Here is a 13,900-nt window from a genome sequence, read left to right as displayed (position 1 = left end):
AAGATGATCGGCCGGAACAAATCTCCGCACGTGCGGCGTGCACTTTGCAGGGTTGAGAGTCGAGATTTGTGCTAGTGCGCTGTGATATTGGGACTGCGCAAAAGACGAATGGAAAAGAAATGAGCGACCACCCATAGCTTGTAAGACCTCTCCCAGACATTTTGAATACCTATTCGAGGAAGATTCTAATGTTCTTTTGTTTTAATGGGTCAAGTTGCATGGTGCCTGCTAGCAAAACCTGTGAATATTGAATGTAATCAAATGTGAATAAGTTTAAAAGCCACAAATGAGTCTAGCAATGTCATTAATGAACGTGCACATGATCTGTTATATTTGTGACACTGCACCTCAAAACAAACAAAAAGTCGCCAGACATGAATTTTTAGTTAAGACCTTATTCTGGAAGAGCAGACTTTAAGCTTTAAAATGATGTATAACTCAAATCAAATGGACTCTCCTAACCTATCTAAATATTGGAAAGAAAGCACAAACTCAGGAAAAGTGTGAACTGAGAAAAGAGGCTATGAAGTGCAGTGTCTATTCAGGCGCTTAATCTTTACCAAACCGTGCTGGCTGTGTGATGAATGGGACAAAAAACAGGAAGTAAACCACCAGAGTAACAACAATGAAGGGATTATCAGATTAAACTGAAATTAAGCTTGCCTCATTAACACATTCTGTCCATAATCAATGCCAACTTTCAAAGCAGTAGCACTATCTTTTCAAAAGTTATTAGAGTTGAAAGTGAAGAGTGTGGACAAGGTTTTTCAGAAATGAAAAAGGGATTTTAAAGACACACCTAATCACTCTATTCTACCAAAAATGTTCGAGATAAACTGCTAAAAAAACACACTTCCCTGCCGGTTTTATGATACCAAATTTAAGCATAATGTAAAAGAAGACCCACTCTTTCAGAAAATATGAAAAAGTCAAGTTCGGCTAGGTTGACCCATTTCACTTATTTTCAGTCCTCACGCGAAATCAGTGTGTGCAACTTTATGTTCGTTTTGAGGTGCACGGTCACATTTCATTAGGAAACATAAGTCTTATTTTGGATAAAGATTTTGCAATCATACGACAGGGGAGGTCTGTATATTTTGTGTCTGAGGGTGAAAATAATTCCAAGCTGTAATTTGCCATTTCTGCTGCTGATTGTGTAGTTTTGTGATGTTGTTCAATCTGACACGTCACTACAAATACCGCTGTGGCAAAATTAGAATGTGTCACAAATGGTATGTCCCTTTTAAATTTTTGTAAAGTCTGTGTGACTGATCAGAACTTTGAATGCTATCAATTCAGATACGGCTTTCTGCTTTTCAGGGCCTTTTGGTTTCAAAGTGTTGCCATAGCCTGATAGAAAAGATCATGAAAGCACTTAGAAAGTTTGTTTTTGACCATTTTTTATGGTCTCCCTTTTTGTGAGGGGTCACTCTCGGCGCAGTAAATATAGCAAGGCAGTTTGATATTGGACCCCAGCTGCTTAAGAGGGCCAGAAATAGCCTCTGCGATACTGGGGTCATATATCACCGCCTTCCTGTTTGGGTCTGGGTATCACTTTGACTTCTTTGATCTGTCCCATTGGAGACAGTATTGCCACCTTCGAAATGACCGGGCGTAAACAAACATAGACGATTTCTCGTCGGTTTCATGTTCTCGCGCGAGGATTTTTTTCTCCTCTCCTCAATAGCTGATACGTGTTGAACGATGAAATAACAGCTTGCAATCCAACAGGTAATTTGCGATGGTGAATAAACATTCAGATTTTTAAGAGATATTTCCACCTCGCTCTCGCCAGTTTCATGCAGACACGTATGCTAAAAAAAAAAAAAAAAAAAATGTCTGGTCTAAATATAGTCTTATGGACGTTTGCTCATCTATCACCAGGTTTGTCAGTATCAAGTTTCCAAATTTTGTGGGCTCCAAGTAGGTGCAGTTGGAAAATTTGACAGAGTGGAACTCAGAGAAATATTACCGAGACAGGGGGCCATTTATACTTACAATGAAATATAGTGAAATAAGTTGCAAAAGAGAAAAGAAAGTGGTTTTTGGGTGGTAATTCAAATTCACATAGATTTTATTGACTCGTGGTTTGCGTCCAGCAGGCTGACTCCGATCCTTCCACCAGTCCTTGACTGGAAGGGGTGAGCGACATCATGTGCTCCTGAACGAGCGCCCGTCTGTGAAATCTGGTGGGAATGCCGGATTGAAAAGGAGGGGGGTAGATCACTCGTGAGGAAGGCGAAAGGAGACAAGGTCTAAAAGCTTTGAATGGGCACAGTGGATGTCGCAAGCCCTTTTGGCTTGCTACTGTTGGGTTTCTTCCATTGTTTGGCAGTTCCTTTGTCTGGCCCGGGTAGCTTTTGTCAGTGGTACAGGTTAGCCAACTGTGCCTTTCTTCGGATGGAGACTTAAAGGAGAGAAAGATCAGACAGGGGGTTTGGTGGCATTGATTGGGGCGAGAAAGCTTTTGGAAGGGTGTAGAAACTTAGGTAATGGGGGGAATAGAATCTTGTCGCAGTGCCAACAGGTGAGAAGAAAGGGCAAAATTGGCTTCTCAAAGGGAGAAGAGAGAAGAAACAAGATTACACTCTCAAGGAGATCGTTAGGTGTTATTAATTTTTTTTTCTTTTTTGGAGGGGGAGTTGTAATCAGAGTGAACAAAATGCAGAATAAGATTGTAATGTGTTGCAGCCATTGATGGAATCTCATTTGTATTTGGCGCAGGTGGGACTGTAGGGTTTCAAGGGTTGGGATCGAGTTGAGATAAGAAAACTGCTTTTGGGTTTTTACTGGTACTTCTTTTTTTTCTCCACAATCCTCTTCTCCCTTTTTGCCATCTTGTTCTCATGCAGTTCCTTCTTATCCTTCTCATTCTTTCTATCATTCTCCCATATCCTCTTCTTCATCACCATCTTCTTCTATTACTTCTGATTTTTGCTTCTGCTCATAATTCTCTTTCTATTACTACTACTACTACTGCTGCTGCTGCTGCTACTACTACTACCTCCTCCTACTCTTCTTCTCCTTCTCCTTCTTCTTCTTCTTCATCTTCTTCTTCTTCTTCTTCTTCTTCTCCTCCTTCTTCTTGTTCTTTTCTTAATTCCTCTTCTTCTTCCTCTGCTTTTTCTTCTCCTTTCACTCGTGAATGTGCCTACCTTGAAGGTGCAAGAAACAGAGGTCATAGCCAAAAGGCAAATCTGTCATGCAAGTCTCGTGTTGAGTAGACTACCATGCTGATGCTTCAAGATCGTTTTTATGTCTCCGTTGCATTAAGCGCTGCTTTAAGAAACACTCAGCAAAGAATAATATTTGTGGAGACAGAGAGAGACAAGGGTCGAAGGAGGATGCAGACAAAAATGTGTCATGATCATGGTTGGAATGTGGCAAGACAGAAGAAGGGAGTATATATCATGAATCATAGTGGAAGGTGATGAGATTTAAAAGAGAGAAAACTGACGTGAGAGTGAAGAAACCCTTAGAGACAGCTTAGCTAATCCTTGTTGCCATTGACCAAAAGGGTTGGAGAGAGGGCGACATGATTCTATACCATACAGAGCCGTCTTAGCTGTGTCCATCGGTCCATGTCTAACCGATTGATTGGGTGCGGAAGAAGAAAAAAAGGGAAGGAGAAAGAAAAGTGCCTCGGGACACGGCGATGGAGGGGGTAGGTCAACACAAAAGGGTGTAGTCACATAGGAACGGTGGCGTACCCTTCTTTTGTTCCACAATGCCACTCCACAGGGGCAGAGGGACCGTGATGTGCAATATTTGTTGCCGAGTTTCAGCCCCACTCTTTGGAGGGGCTGTAAATGTCAGGCGGTAGTCGGCAAACAGTGAGTAACTGCTCACTGCGGGACGTTATTTTTGGCGAGAGCCTCGTTCCACATTTAGCAAATAGTGACGTTTGGCGTGTTTGCGCAAACTTTCAAAACTGTCGCCAACCCGTGGAGTTTATGCCTTGTGCAGAGAGAGGCGGAGGAGGAGCAAGCCTTTGCTATTTTGGTGTGAAGTGAGGAACTTTTACAGAGCAATCGCTGGGAATTAGATTGCCGGATAACGACTCTCTAGCTCTCCTGAAGATGGGAAGGCTGTGTATGGATTTTCTTTCCAGCAACGTCAAGTTTTTGCATGCAGGATGAAGCGCTCAACAAGCTGGTCGGGAAAGGCAAGTAGTGATTTGATTGAGGCAATGTTGAAACATTATGGCATGTTGCCTTATACCCCCCCCCCCCCCTTTTGAGGACTATACATTGTGAATCGGCCATGTTCTGTGCCACACGTTTTTCCCACAGAGTGTGTTTCCATCAGTGCATACAATGCCCAGAGGAAACTCTATTTTCTGGTTGCTCAGTCGGACAATTGAAATCATCCTCTACCCCCTCCTCCAGAAAAGAAGTAAATCTTCTTAAGATCAGCATCACCTTGTAGGCATACGAGTGTGCTTGTATCTGGTGGTTTAAAAACTAAAGTGGGTCATACTTTCTGTTCTATACAAGATCCTCAAAACGTGCTTTGGTGTCAATACTTGAGATAAGGCATTATTGTATGACATGCTCCTGGCCTTGAGTCTTCTTACCCTTGTTACTACTCGGCACGAACACCAGGGTACTTTGGGACCCTAATTTGGCAGCCCTTCCAGGTAGCACAGTAATGGACTTCTGGTTTCACAATGCTCTTCTCTTTTTTTCTTTCTTTGTTTTGTTTGTTTTCTTCTTCTTCTTTTTTACTTCTTGGTCACTTGCTTATTCCATGCTGTGTCCTTGTGGACCCATAACATGTGATGAACTGCATTTGACATCATGATAGCATGATACAGATTTCAGATCGAACCATGTCCTGGATCCATCGTGATGAATAAATCTTTTTTTTTTTTAGTCACCAGAGATTTATTGCAAGTATCTGTGGCACACTATCACGCACAGGGCAGGTGGAAAAATTTCTTTGTCTGACATATTGCGCACTTTATGAATCATGTTGTCATTTTGAATAGATCACGCTACGTGCTGACATGAAGACTGTGTGTTCATGTTCGTTCTTCTCTATTCAATATCGATAAAGAAGAGGTGGCAGGGGATCTAGGTTCTAAATGACAATTACTGGAGTGTCTGTTTGTTGGGCTAAAGTATGAGAAGACACATAATTGAATGACAAAACATAAACATGATATGATTATACAATGATGTGTTGTCGAGTGATTTGCAATCATTACTGCAGACATACACTTGGAGTGTATATGAGTCAATTTGGATGCACATGCCATGCCAGAATGACAAATATGCAAGATATTATGGCATGATGCCATTTTCACTATCATTGAACTTATGAGCCCTATCTCTCTTTTTTTTCTTTTTCTTTTTTTGACAACATGTTTCATTTTATTATTGATGTTGTTCCTGTTACGTATTGTTTGAAAGTTGTTGTTACTGTTGTTGTCTGCTGAACTTCTTATGGCTATGAACCTGTATACCTATCATATATAATACGTCTGTCACACTCACTATAATTATTTTATTGACAATCCTGTATACATCATAAGTTGATCATTATCACAATTTAAGTGACACAATTCCAATCCTGATAAATATAAATATATGTCTCTTTAGGTAGATTGTACAACTTTTTGAATGATCTCGCGATATGTACTCGTAGGATTTTGTTGTTTATTTCCGGTGAAGTTGATGTTGTTGATTTTATAGACACTTCACAGTGCTTTGCTAAAGAGGGATATTAATCCTTATGGAAGAGAATATTGATTGAGAACTACCATGTAGAATCAGGAGGGCTAGCTGGGGAGAGGGGAAGTTGAAAGTTACCCAAGAGAACTGGTCGATTATCGCACACTGGAGTGATGATCAGAATCTGACTACAAACACAGTTGAGTCAGTGCATTCTTGAGGTATTAAACGGACAAAGGGAAAGGGATCAGTGGCCAGGTAGTAATTGATTTAGGAAGACTGACTTATGCAGCTGCCATATGCCACCAGTGGATTAATCGGTAACCTATACGCCAGGATGTTAAACTTTTTCTCCCGTTTTGTTTTGGGTTTGTTTGGGTGGTGTTTTTTTTTTCTCTTTTTTTTTTTGGGGGGGGGTCATTGTTTTCTTTGCGTGGCATTTTGAGGAAATGTTCGGCAAGGATGAAGAAGTTGAATTATTTGTAAGGTTTGAAGTAATGTGATGGGAGCGTTTGAATCCTAACACTTCCCCCCAAGAGAACGGAGAATCGACGTTGATACAATAGATAGAGGCGATGAGAGAGTAAAGATTTGATCCTCACTTGATGATTCACAGCGCACTGTGTAATGACGTCAGTTGTGGTGCATCTTGCGCCTTTGCTACTGTAGGTCATCATCATGCAGTCTCGCGTAGGATTTCCTTCTTTCCCAGTAATGTTTACAAAAGTTTGTACATTTGGGGTCTCCCCTTTTGTTTTTTCCTGCCTGCTCATGCTGGCTGTTGAAAATCAAGAGAGAATTACGAATTCTTGATGCCTCTGATAGAGAGCCCTTGCGGGAATCACTTTAAACAAAAAGATGATGGTCAAAGACAGGTCTTCATGGACCAAATCTAGAAAGTTCTATATATGCTTACCCTAAATATGGAAGACGTATCTCCAGGGCACTGACTGTTTATGCTTTGTGTGAAAATAGCCAGAAACGACCTCTTTAACTTTTTTTTATTCGTCTTCTTCTTCTTCTCCCCCGTACTTTGCCTCTTCTCCCCTCATCTCTTCGCCCCCCTCCGCCCAACCCCTTTCTTCTTCTACCCCACAGGGTGCCAAATACTACGTGAGAGTTTCAGCGTTCAACATGAAGGGCTTCGGACCGTCCCAGACATCCACTCCGCCGTACGCCATTCCTTCTTGTAAGTATGCCCCTTGTACCCCGCGGCGGGAGAGTGTACCACTGGTCATTGTCTTGTCTCGTGTTCCCCGTATTGTTTCACCAGGCGAGGAATTATTGGAAAAGCTAATGGTGGAATGTCAGCTAGCGCCCCCTCTATATCTGTGAAATACCTATGTTCATTCCTATCATAATCCTCATCTTCTCTGGATGTGAAGTGTCATATGCCAATACCCTTTCCATCCCATTTTAGTGCTTCTGAGAAGTGTGGATTTGTAGAAAGTCTACTTCAGATCAACTTCCAGAAATTTTCACTCCCCCAACTATTGTTTTTAAGTGCAATTTTCCATCACAAGGCGTGGGCAGACTAGCAAAAGATCAAGAAGTTTAAGATATCATCTTTGCGTTTTTGTTGTTGTTGTTGTTGTTGTTTTGTCGTTTTGTCGTCTAGTCACACCATTGAAAAACGATCAAGAAGTTTGTCGGGGTGGCATAGGGGGAGATATCCCTAGTTGGAGTGGGAAGTTTCAAAAGAAGCTTTGCGGGAAGTTTCAAAAGAAGCTTTTCGGGAAGTTTTGAGGGAAGTTTGCAGTCACACGGGCAAAACTTTGAGATCTTAAAGATCGCAATCTTAAACTTCTCAAACTTTTGTCAGTCTGACCATGCCTAGAGAGTAGTTATTGGAAAAAAGCTGCATCCTTCCGTACATCTAAAGATGATACTATTCTTTGATTCATTGTTCAGGCTGTGCTTCTGCTGAAGAAGAGCTGAAGAAGAGCAGAACTAACAAGAGCAGAAGAAGAGCAGTTCTGCTCTTCTGCTGAAGAAGAGCAGAACTAACAAGAGGAAGGAACAAAAAAAAAAATACATATGTAGAAGGAGACAGAGTATAGGAGGAAAAATATGATGAAGAAAAGAAGAAGATTTTAACCGAAATACAATAGATGTATATTCTTACAGTCTGTAGGATATATAATGCTTTATAGTAGTTTGTAACTTCACTTCTTTGATGCACAGATTTTTGTGGTTAGCGTGTATTTACCTCCACCAAACCTTCTTCACCCACCTCGAGAAAAAAAAAAACAAAAACAGAAAAGGATGATAAATAAATCATACATCACCAGGAAGCATCAAATATTTGCTGGAAATTATTTGCTTTCGTTTTCGTTATCGTCACAAGAATATACGTTGCTGGCAACGTGAGCGGAAGCACAGATATGAACTCAGTCAACCGGCACGATTGTGTGCCGAGGGCTGTCTGAGTGTGCTTGATCACTGCGGAAAATTCCAATATTTGCAGTTTTTCTGATTGGACATGATGAATTGTATGATGTCTGCTCCAGGGGTATGGTGTAGACTTAGGACAAATTCCTGTGGATGTACAATGTCCCCATTTTTTTTTTTTTTTTGTATTCATGAATTACTACATTTTTCATTGACAATCATTACATATGTATTTCCCTTCTTGTTGCAACTGTAGAATGATTCCTGTTTTAACCCCCCCCCAAAAAAAAAATATTAAAATTGTGATATTGAATAGAATGAGTTACAAAAAAAGATAACAAGAACAAAAATAAACTAGAGTGCCATTGCACCATGATTGTTTCCAGCTCATCACATCAAGTATAAAATGTGTGCCAATATGTATCTTGAATGAAGACTAGTATTAAAAAAAAAAAGAGCAAAGACAAAGAAAAGAAAAGAAAGGGAAATGGAGTATAAAGATGTTTAAAAGGATTTACATGTGGGCAGTGATGTATCTTACTCAAGATTCTCATGAAATTGATATTACACCCCCCTTTTTTTACATGTCCAAAATAAATTTGTGCTCGTGTCTAGATAACTATCGCAGTGGTGTGGCATTGCAAATAAGAAACCTTGTTACATGAGATAGGATAGCTAGCTCCTCCCCTCCCGACAAAAAAAAAAAAGAAAGAAAAAGAAATAATGATTCCTTATATCTTGGTGACGTGTGCGGTATGTAAGGGAATCTGTCCGACAGGAATTTGTAAAATAGATCCATTCAGAACCTCATATGCCGTGACACCATGCTTGAAATATGTGCGACGTATGCCACAATACAGGAGGGGTGCAACGATGATGATGATGATGAAAGCTGGTGGTTATGTGTTACAGGGTGGCCTCTCTGCAGAGGTGGGTGGGAGGTGGAGGTGGTAGGTGGTGGTGGTAGGTGGTGGTGGTAGGTGGTGTCCATCTCTTGTAACAAAAATTGGATCATTATATTATACCAAGAGCTTGTCTGAGATGCCTATGGATTGATTCGTACCAATCCGAGGCAAGGAACAGCGATGTCCGCATTATTTGTGTGACATCCGCGGGGGCGTGACTTGTAGTTACTTTCGGTATTCCAGATTACACGCACCCGTTTGACATCTTACTGTTGATATTTTGGAGGGATAAGCAGATTTGGCATTGCCGCATTAGTGCGCTTTACAGCGTCGGTCTTTGGGGAATCTCAGACAGGGGAGACAACTCCATCCAGACAAACATCCTATTCGGTAGCTCACGTGTCGGGAACACGTGTCAGATCTACCTGACACGTGAGCCAAGGTACGCGTGTATGGCGGCGATTTCGGTGTTAAGGAGGCATCCACGTGACGAGACCGCTCAGATTGGCTCACGTTCGTTTGGTGAGAGACCAAGAGAGAATGAGAGCTTGTTCCAATGTTTCCATCATGAAGAGGGCATTAGGGAGAATGGGTTACTTGACTTCATTTTTGTGGTGACTCCAGTAGCTTTTTTCCTCTCCCAAACAACTCTTGTCATTCCTAGTCTCAGTGTCAGACTGCTCCCCACTTTGTTCAAGCCCAGCGAGGTCGGGAAACGCCACACGTAGCACGTACACTTCAGTGATCTTGCCTCCGGGGCAGAAACCATTTCTTAAGGACACTTTGAACGATAGAGGAAGAGTTTAATTTCCCTCCCTAAATGCACTTTCCCTTGTTTTGTGCAACCTGGTCTTACACCTCCAGTGGCTGGTCAAATCAAATCGTTCAAGGATATAATTACACCCTGCCCTCTCTCGTAGCCAGCTAGGCTCACACAGGGAATAGAAATTAAAAGAAGAAACTAGGTCTTGGGAGATTAGACTACACGCAGTGGGAAGAGGGAGGATGTAGTTAAAGGCACTAGCGGGAAGGAGGAATCCCCAGTTGGCGCAGTGCGAGTCGATTACAGCACTCGGTGGCAGCACGCCGTTCCGCGGATACTTACTATCCATCCAGAGACGGGCTCCAGTCAGCTGATAACTCTCTCGCACTCTCTCTCTCGCTCTCCGCCCGGAATGTACGCACTGTGTCCGCTGTGTCTTCATTCGTGTCTCGAGCAAGCGAGTGAGCTGTACGCATCTTCCAACTCTTTCACATCTCATTAGGAAAAAGTCACAGGAGTACATTGCAGTAGCAGGTGGCTCCAATGGCACCCACATTTTGGAAGAAGAAAGGTATCATATTTTTGGGCCAGATTGCTATAACTTTGTGGCATTATATCTTGTAGAATTTGTGATATCAGTCCACTTCTGCTGTCCCCAGGGATTACAAAAGCATCATACATCACAAGTCTCCTCTTTTTCTTTTTCTCTTTTTTTTTTCCTTTACTTCTCTGAAGTTTCTCCATCATTAGTTGGTTGGTAATATGATTTGGTTCTTAACCTTTTTTTATTTTTCAAAATTTTCTCGCCTTGGCAACAGGTTGGCGAGATGTGGATGGGAGTAAGCCGAGATCGTGGGGAAGGTTAAGCATGATCGATGAGCTCTTTCAGCAGGTGAGGGACGCACGACCGGCCGACTCCGCAGAAATCAAATGTGAGTATAGCACATTTTGTTTTTGTCAATCTCTCGTCATAGGCTTGTCATAATCATTTTTGTACAGAAGTATTTTGAGATGGTGGTTTTTGGAGTGTTGGGGTATTGTATATTTGTTGTGTCGCTGCTGTCAATGAAAATGTGTGATGTGATATTATTAGATATGTTGATATGATTAGTAGCTGTTTGTGTAGATTGCGATCTATTGATAACCTCTTATGATATGATTTTAAAAAAGTCTTTGCATATATTGTGTTACTCAGTCACAGAAAAAAAAAATCTTTGCAGCTGTTCCTGACTGCATTGTCTTTCCAGTGATTTCTACACTTTTCATCTTTTCTTAATTAATGTGTCTTCTTGTTTGCCCCCCGACAGCGAGTTCACCGCGAGCGTCACCCAATCAGATGAGGAAGACAGTCAGGAAAAGCCTTAAGAACCTCTTTCAGTCTGCCCCAAAATTCCAGAAGCATCTACGAAGGTGAGACCCTTGTCTTGATCATTCCCCTTCCCCCTTTCCTGAATTCTTATTGATCGAGAGATGATAATCATTTGTTTTTGTGAATGAGTCACAGATTAGACTGTGCTGCAACTTGCTTTTGCATAGAATTCTTTGTGAGGTAAATCGCACAGACACATTTGTTGATGTTTTTCAGTCAGTCCCTTGATGTAAAGATTATGCAATTCTACTTGACTGCTTTTGATGGGCATATATTATAGTGGCTGCAGCACATATGCTGAAATCGTTGAAATAAGGTACTTCTACAGAGAATTAACAACATCAATCAGACAGGATTCATTTTTGCATGCTTATATGACTACTTTCTTTGATGACTGTGTCGATGAATGCTGCGGTCGTTCAGTGAAGAGTGACATTATGAGGCATCAGTTGAAAATATTATTTCCTCAGTGTGAAAGAAGATCAGAGCCCTGTTTCATAAAACTTGTTATCAATAACATGTTATGATAGTTGTTATAAGCTACTGAAATCATTGCATCCGATGGCTGAGAGCAAATTTGTCATAGAAATGTGGCAGTTGTTACTGATAACAGTTTTATGAAACGTACGGGACCCTGGACAGCCAAATTGATGTATATGGCAGTGTGATGGAAATGGCATTTGATGATATTCCTTTGTTACTTGACTATTTCCAACAACAAAAAATGGAGAGAAGAATTTCAGGGCATAAAGAATAAGTTATTTAATGTGTGTGACTGAGGATGAGATGTGAATGCATGCTGTTTGTCTGTTGCTATGGTAACTGAGTGAGTCAATAAGCTGAGTGTCATCATCTATGATATGTAATTTCACTTTTGTTGGTGGTATTCATAGTAGGGCTTTTCCAGTCATGGTAAACGTGGAAAAGTCATGGAATTTTGAAAATGTTTTTCCAGGCCTTGAAAAGTCATGGTAAAGGCCGAATTTCAAACATATCATGGAAAAAAGTCATGGAAATCTATGAATTCAATTTTTTTTTTAATTTTACAGAAAGCATTTTATCAAATCATATCAGACCAACTGATCTGCCATAGACAGTGTTGATGTGGTAGACACATTGTCTGGAATTTTGCGTGGTCACTGTTTATCTAATAGTAATTTTCATTTGTTTTTACACCAACCACTTACAGTCTTAATAAAGTTATTTTCTGAGAAAGGATCCTGGATTTCTAAACTTCTGCATGGAAAAATCATTGATTTTATTTTTGTAAAAGGTGCAGGAACCCTATCATAGCACTTTTCATGTGTACTGCCGAATGTCTACCCAATCTTTGGTGTGCGAGAGCATGGGTTGAGAGTTGCCCGTTCTGATGAGCAGTGTGGGTCAGTACAATCGTGTCAAGATCGGGAGTAAGGTTGACAGTGTGATTGCATCCGCACATTGAGTCTGTTTACATGTCCCCGAAATAAGTGAGAGCGATACGCGGTGTCTTTACGGCTCGAAAATAGAATCAGCAGGTGCAGGATTGCAGAATTAGTATTCATCACTCCTAGTCGGTTGCCGAGTGACTCCAATTTAAGCAAACTTTTCCCCCTCCAGTCGCTGCAAAAGTAGACATGATTTTGGTGGGGAATTGATCTGTTTTGCCGGTCTGTTGAAGAAAAAGGGTATAGGGAGTGAAAAGTTTTTCAATTTTACCCTTGATCGTAAGTTTGTTGGGATGGTAAGGAGGTGAAGAATTTGGGTCACTCGTCTGCCAATTTTGGAGTTCTCTGTTACCTGCACTCTGGCGCAGTTGTTGTTTCCGGCAACAATCTCTCGTGGCGCAAAATGCAGCATAAATCACGTCGTCTGACTTACAAAGTTGTCCCGAGCGTGATTGTAACCATGTACTTGCGTATTCTCCGGTCACACATCCGAGAATGTTTGGTGCGTAAACACAGTCATCGGGTTCCTCTCATCCCCCCCCCCCCCACCAAAAAAAGCTCTACAAAATTAATGAAAGAGAAGGCACAATGTAATGGAAGAAGTAAAGAGCACCAGTTTTGTATTCTGTCCCTGTTTACTTGCAATGTTTTATTGGAAACCATGCCATTTGCAGCATCAAATGCTGATTGGATTGAATTTTTTCCATCGGTTCTTTTTGTGTGTGTGTGTGTGTGTGTGTGTGTGTGTTAGTTAATACCAGGCAATATGCCTTAAGTGAATTTATGTGAAACCCTACTCAAAAGCCCACTTAGTGACATGAACGAGTCGTGCCTACTTTAACTCAAGTGTTCAAAAAGTGTTTTCGTCGATCGTCGTCAAGAGTTTTGAATAACTGGCATCAGCAATCATGCAATGAGAGAGAGAGAGCTGGTAATCCAATACCTAGGCAAACAGGGAAGGGGGGGAGTGAAGTAGAGACAATTATAGGAAGCCTATGCTGTGTGGTTTTGTTCGCGGCAGTGGGTGATAATTGGGACAATCACATGACTGGACAAAGAGGAGAAGGTGGGGGGGGGTTAAGTTAAGACCAGGGGATGGGGCATTGGAGAGGGGGATGGGGCATTGGAGAGGGAGTTGGCGGTCACTGTCCCTTAAAGTGTACTCCACCCAAACTTAATGTAATGAATGAACAGATTGCAGGCCTTTTCCTCTCCGGCACGTTTCGGATGCGGCTGACGGTCGTCACTGAGCAACGCGTGTCACGTTGTGCATACGGCCCACACACATTTCTGCCAAACAAGGTTATCATTTTGTTGTGGGTGATTTTGACCTCTACTTATGGCATCAAAACAAGATACTCAACAAGCAG

The 13,900-nt window shown here is 41.5% G+C and overlaps 1 protein-coding gene across 1 annotated transcript in view; it reads left to right on the top strand.

Moving 5' to 3' along the window:
* LOC140231482 (ankyrin-repeat and fibronectin type III domain-containing 1-like) overlaps positions 1–13,900 on the top strand; it is a 68,171-nt gene that overhangs the window by 41,485 nt on the left and 12,786 nt on the right. The window contains exons 11-13 of the mRNA XM_072311614.1: positions 6,774–6,864; positions 10,553–10,666; positions 11,042–11,144. Of these exons, the coding sequence (XP_072167715.1) occupies positions 6,774–6,864; positions 10,553–10,666; positions 11,042–11,144 (308 nt within the window). The remainder of the gene's footprint in view (positions 1–6,773; positions 6,865–10,552; positions 10,667–11,041; positions 11,145–13,900) is intronic.

Source organism: Diadema setosum, chromosome 8 (assembly GCF_964275005.1).
Source record: "Diadema setosum chromosome 8, eeDiaSeto1, whole genome shotgun sequence".
Taxonomy (NCBI): Eukaryota; Metazoa; Echinodermata; class Echinoidea; order Diadematoida; family Diadematidae; genus Diadema; species Diadema setosum.
Note: the sequence above shows the minus strand (reverse complement) of the source record. Positions and strands in the feature narration are given on the sequence as shown.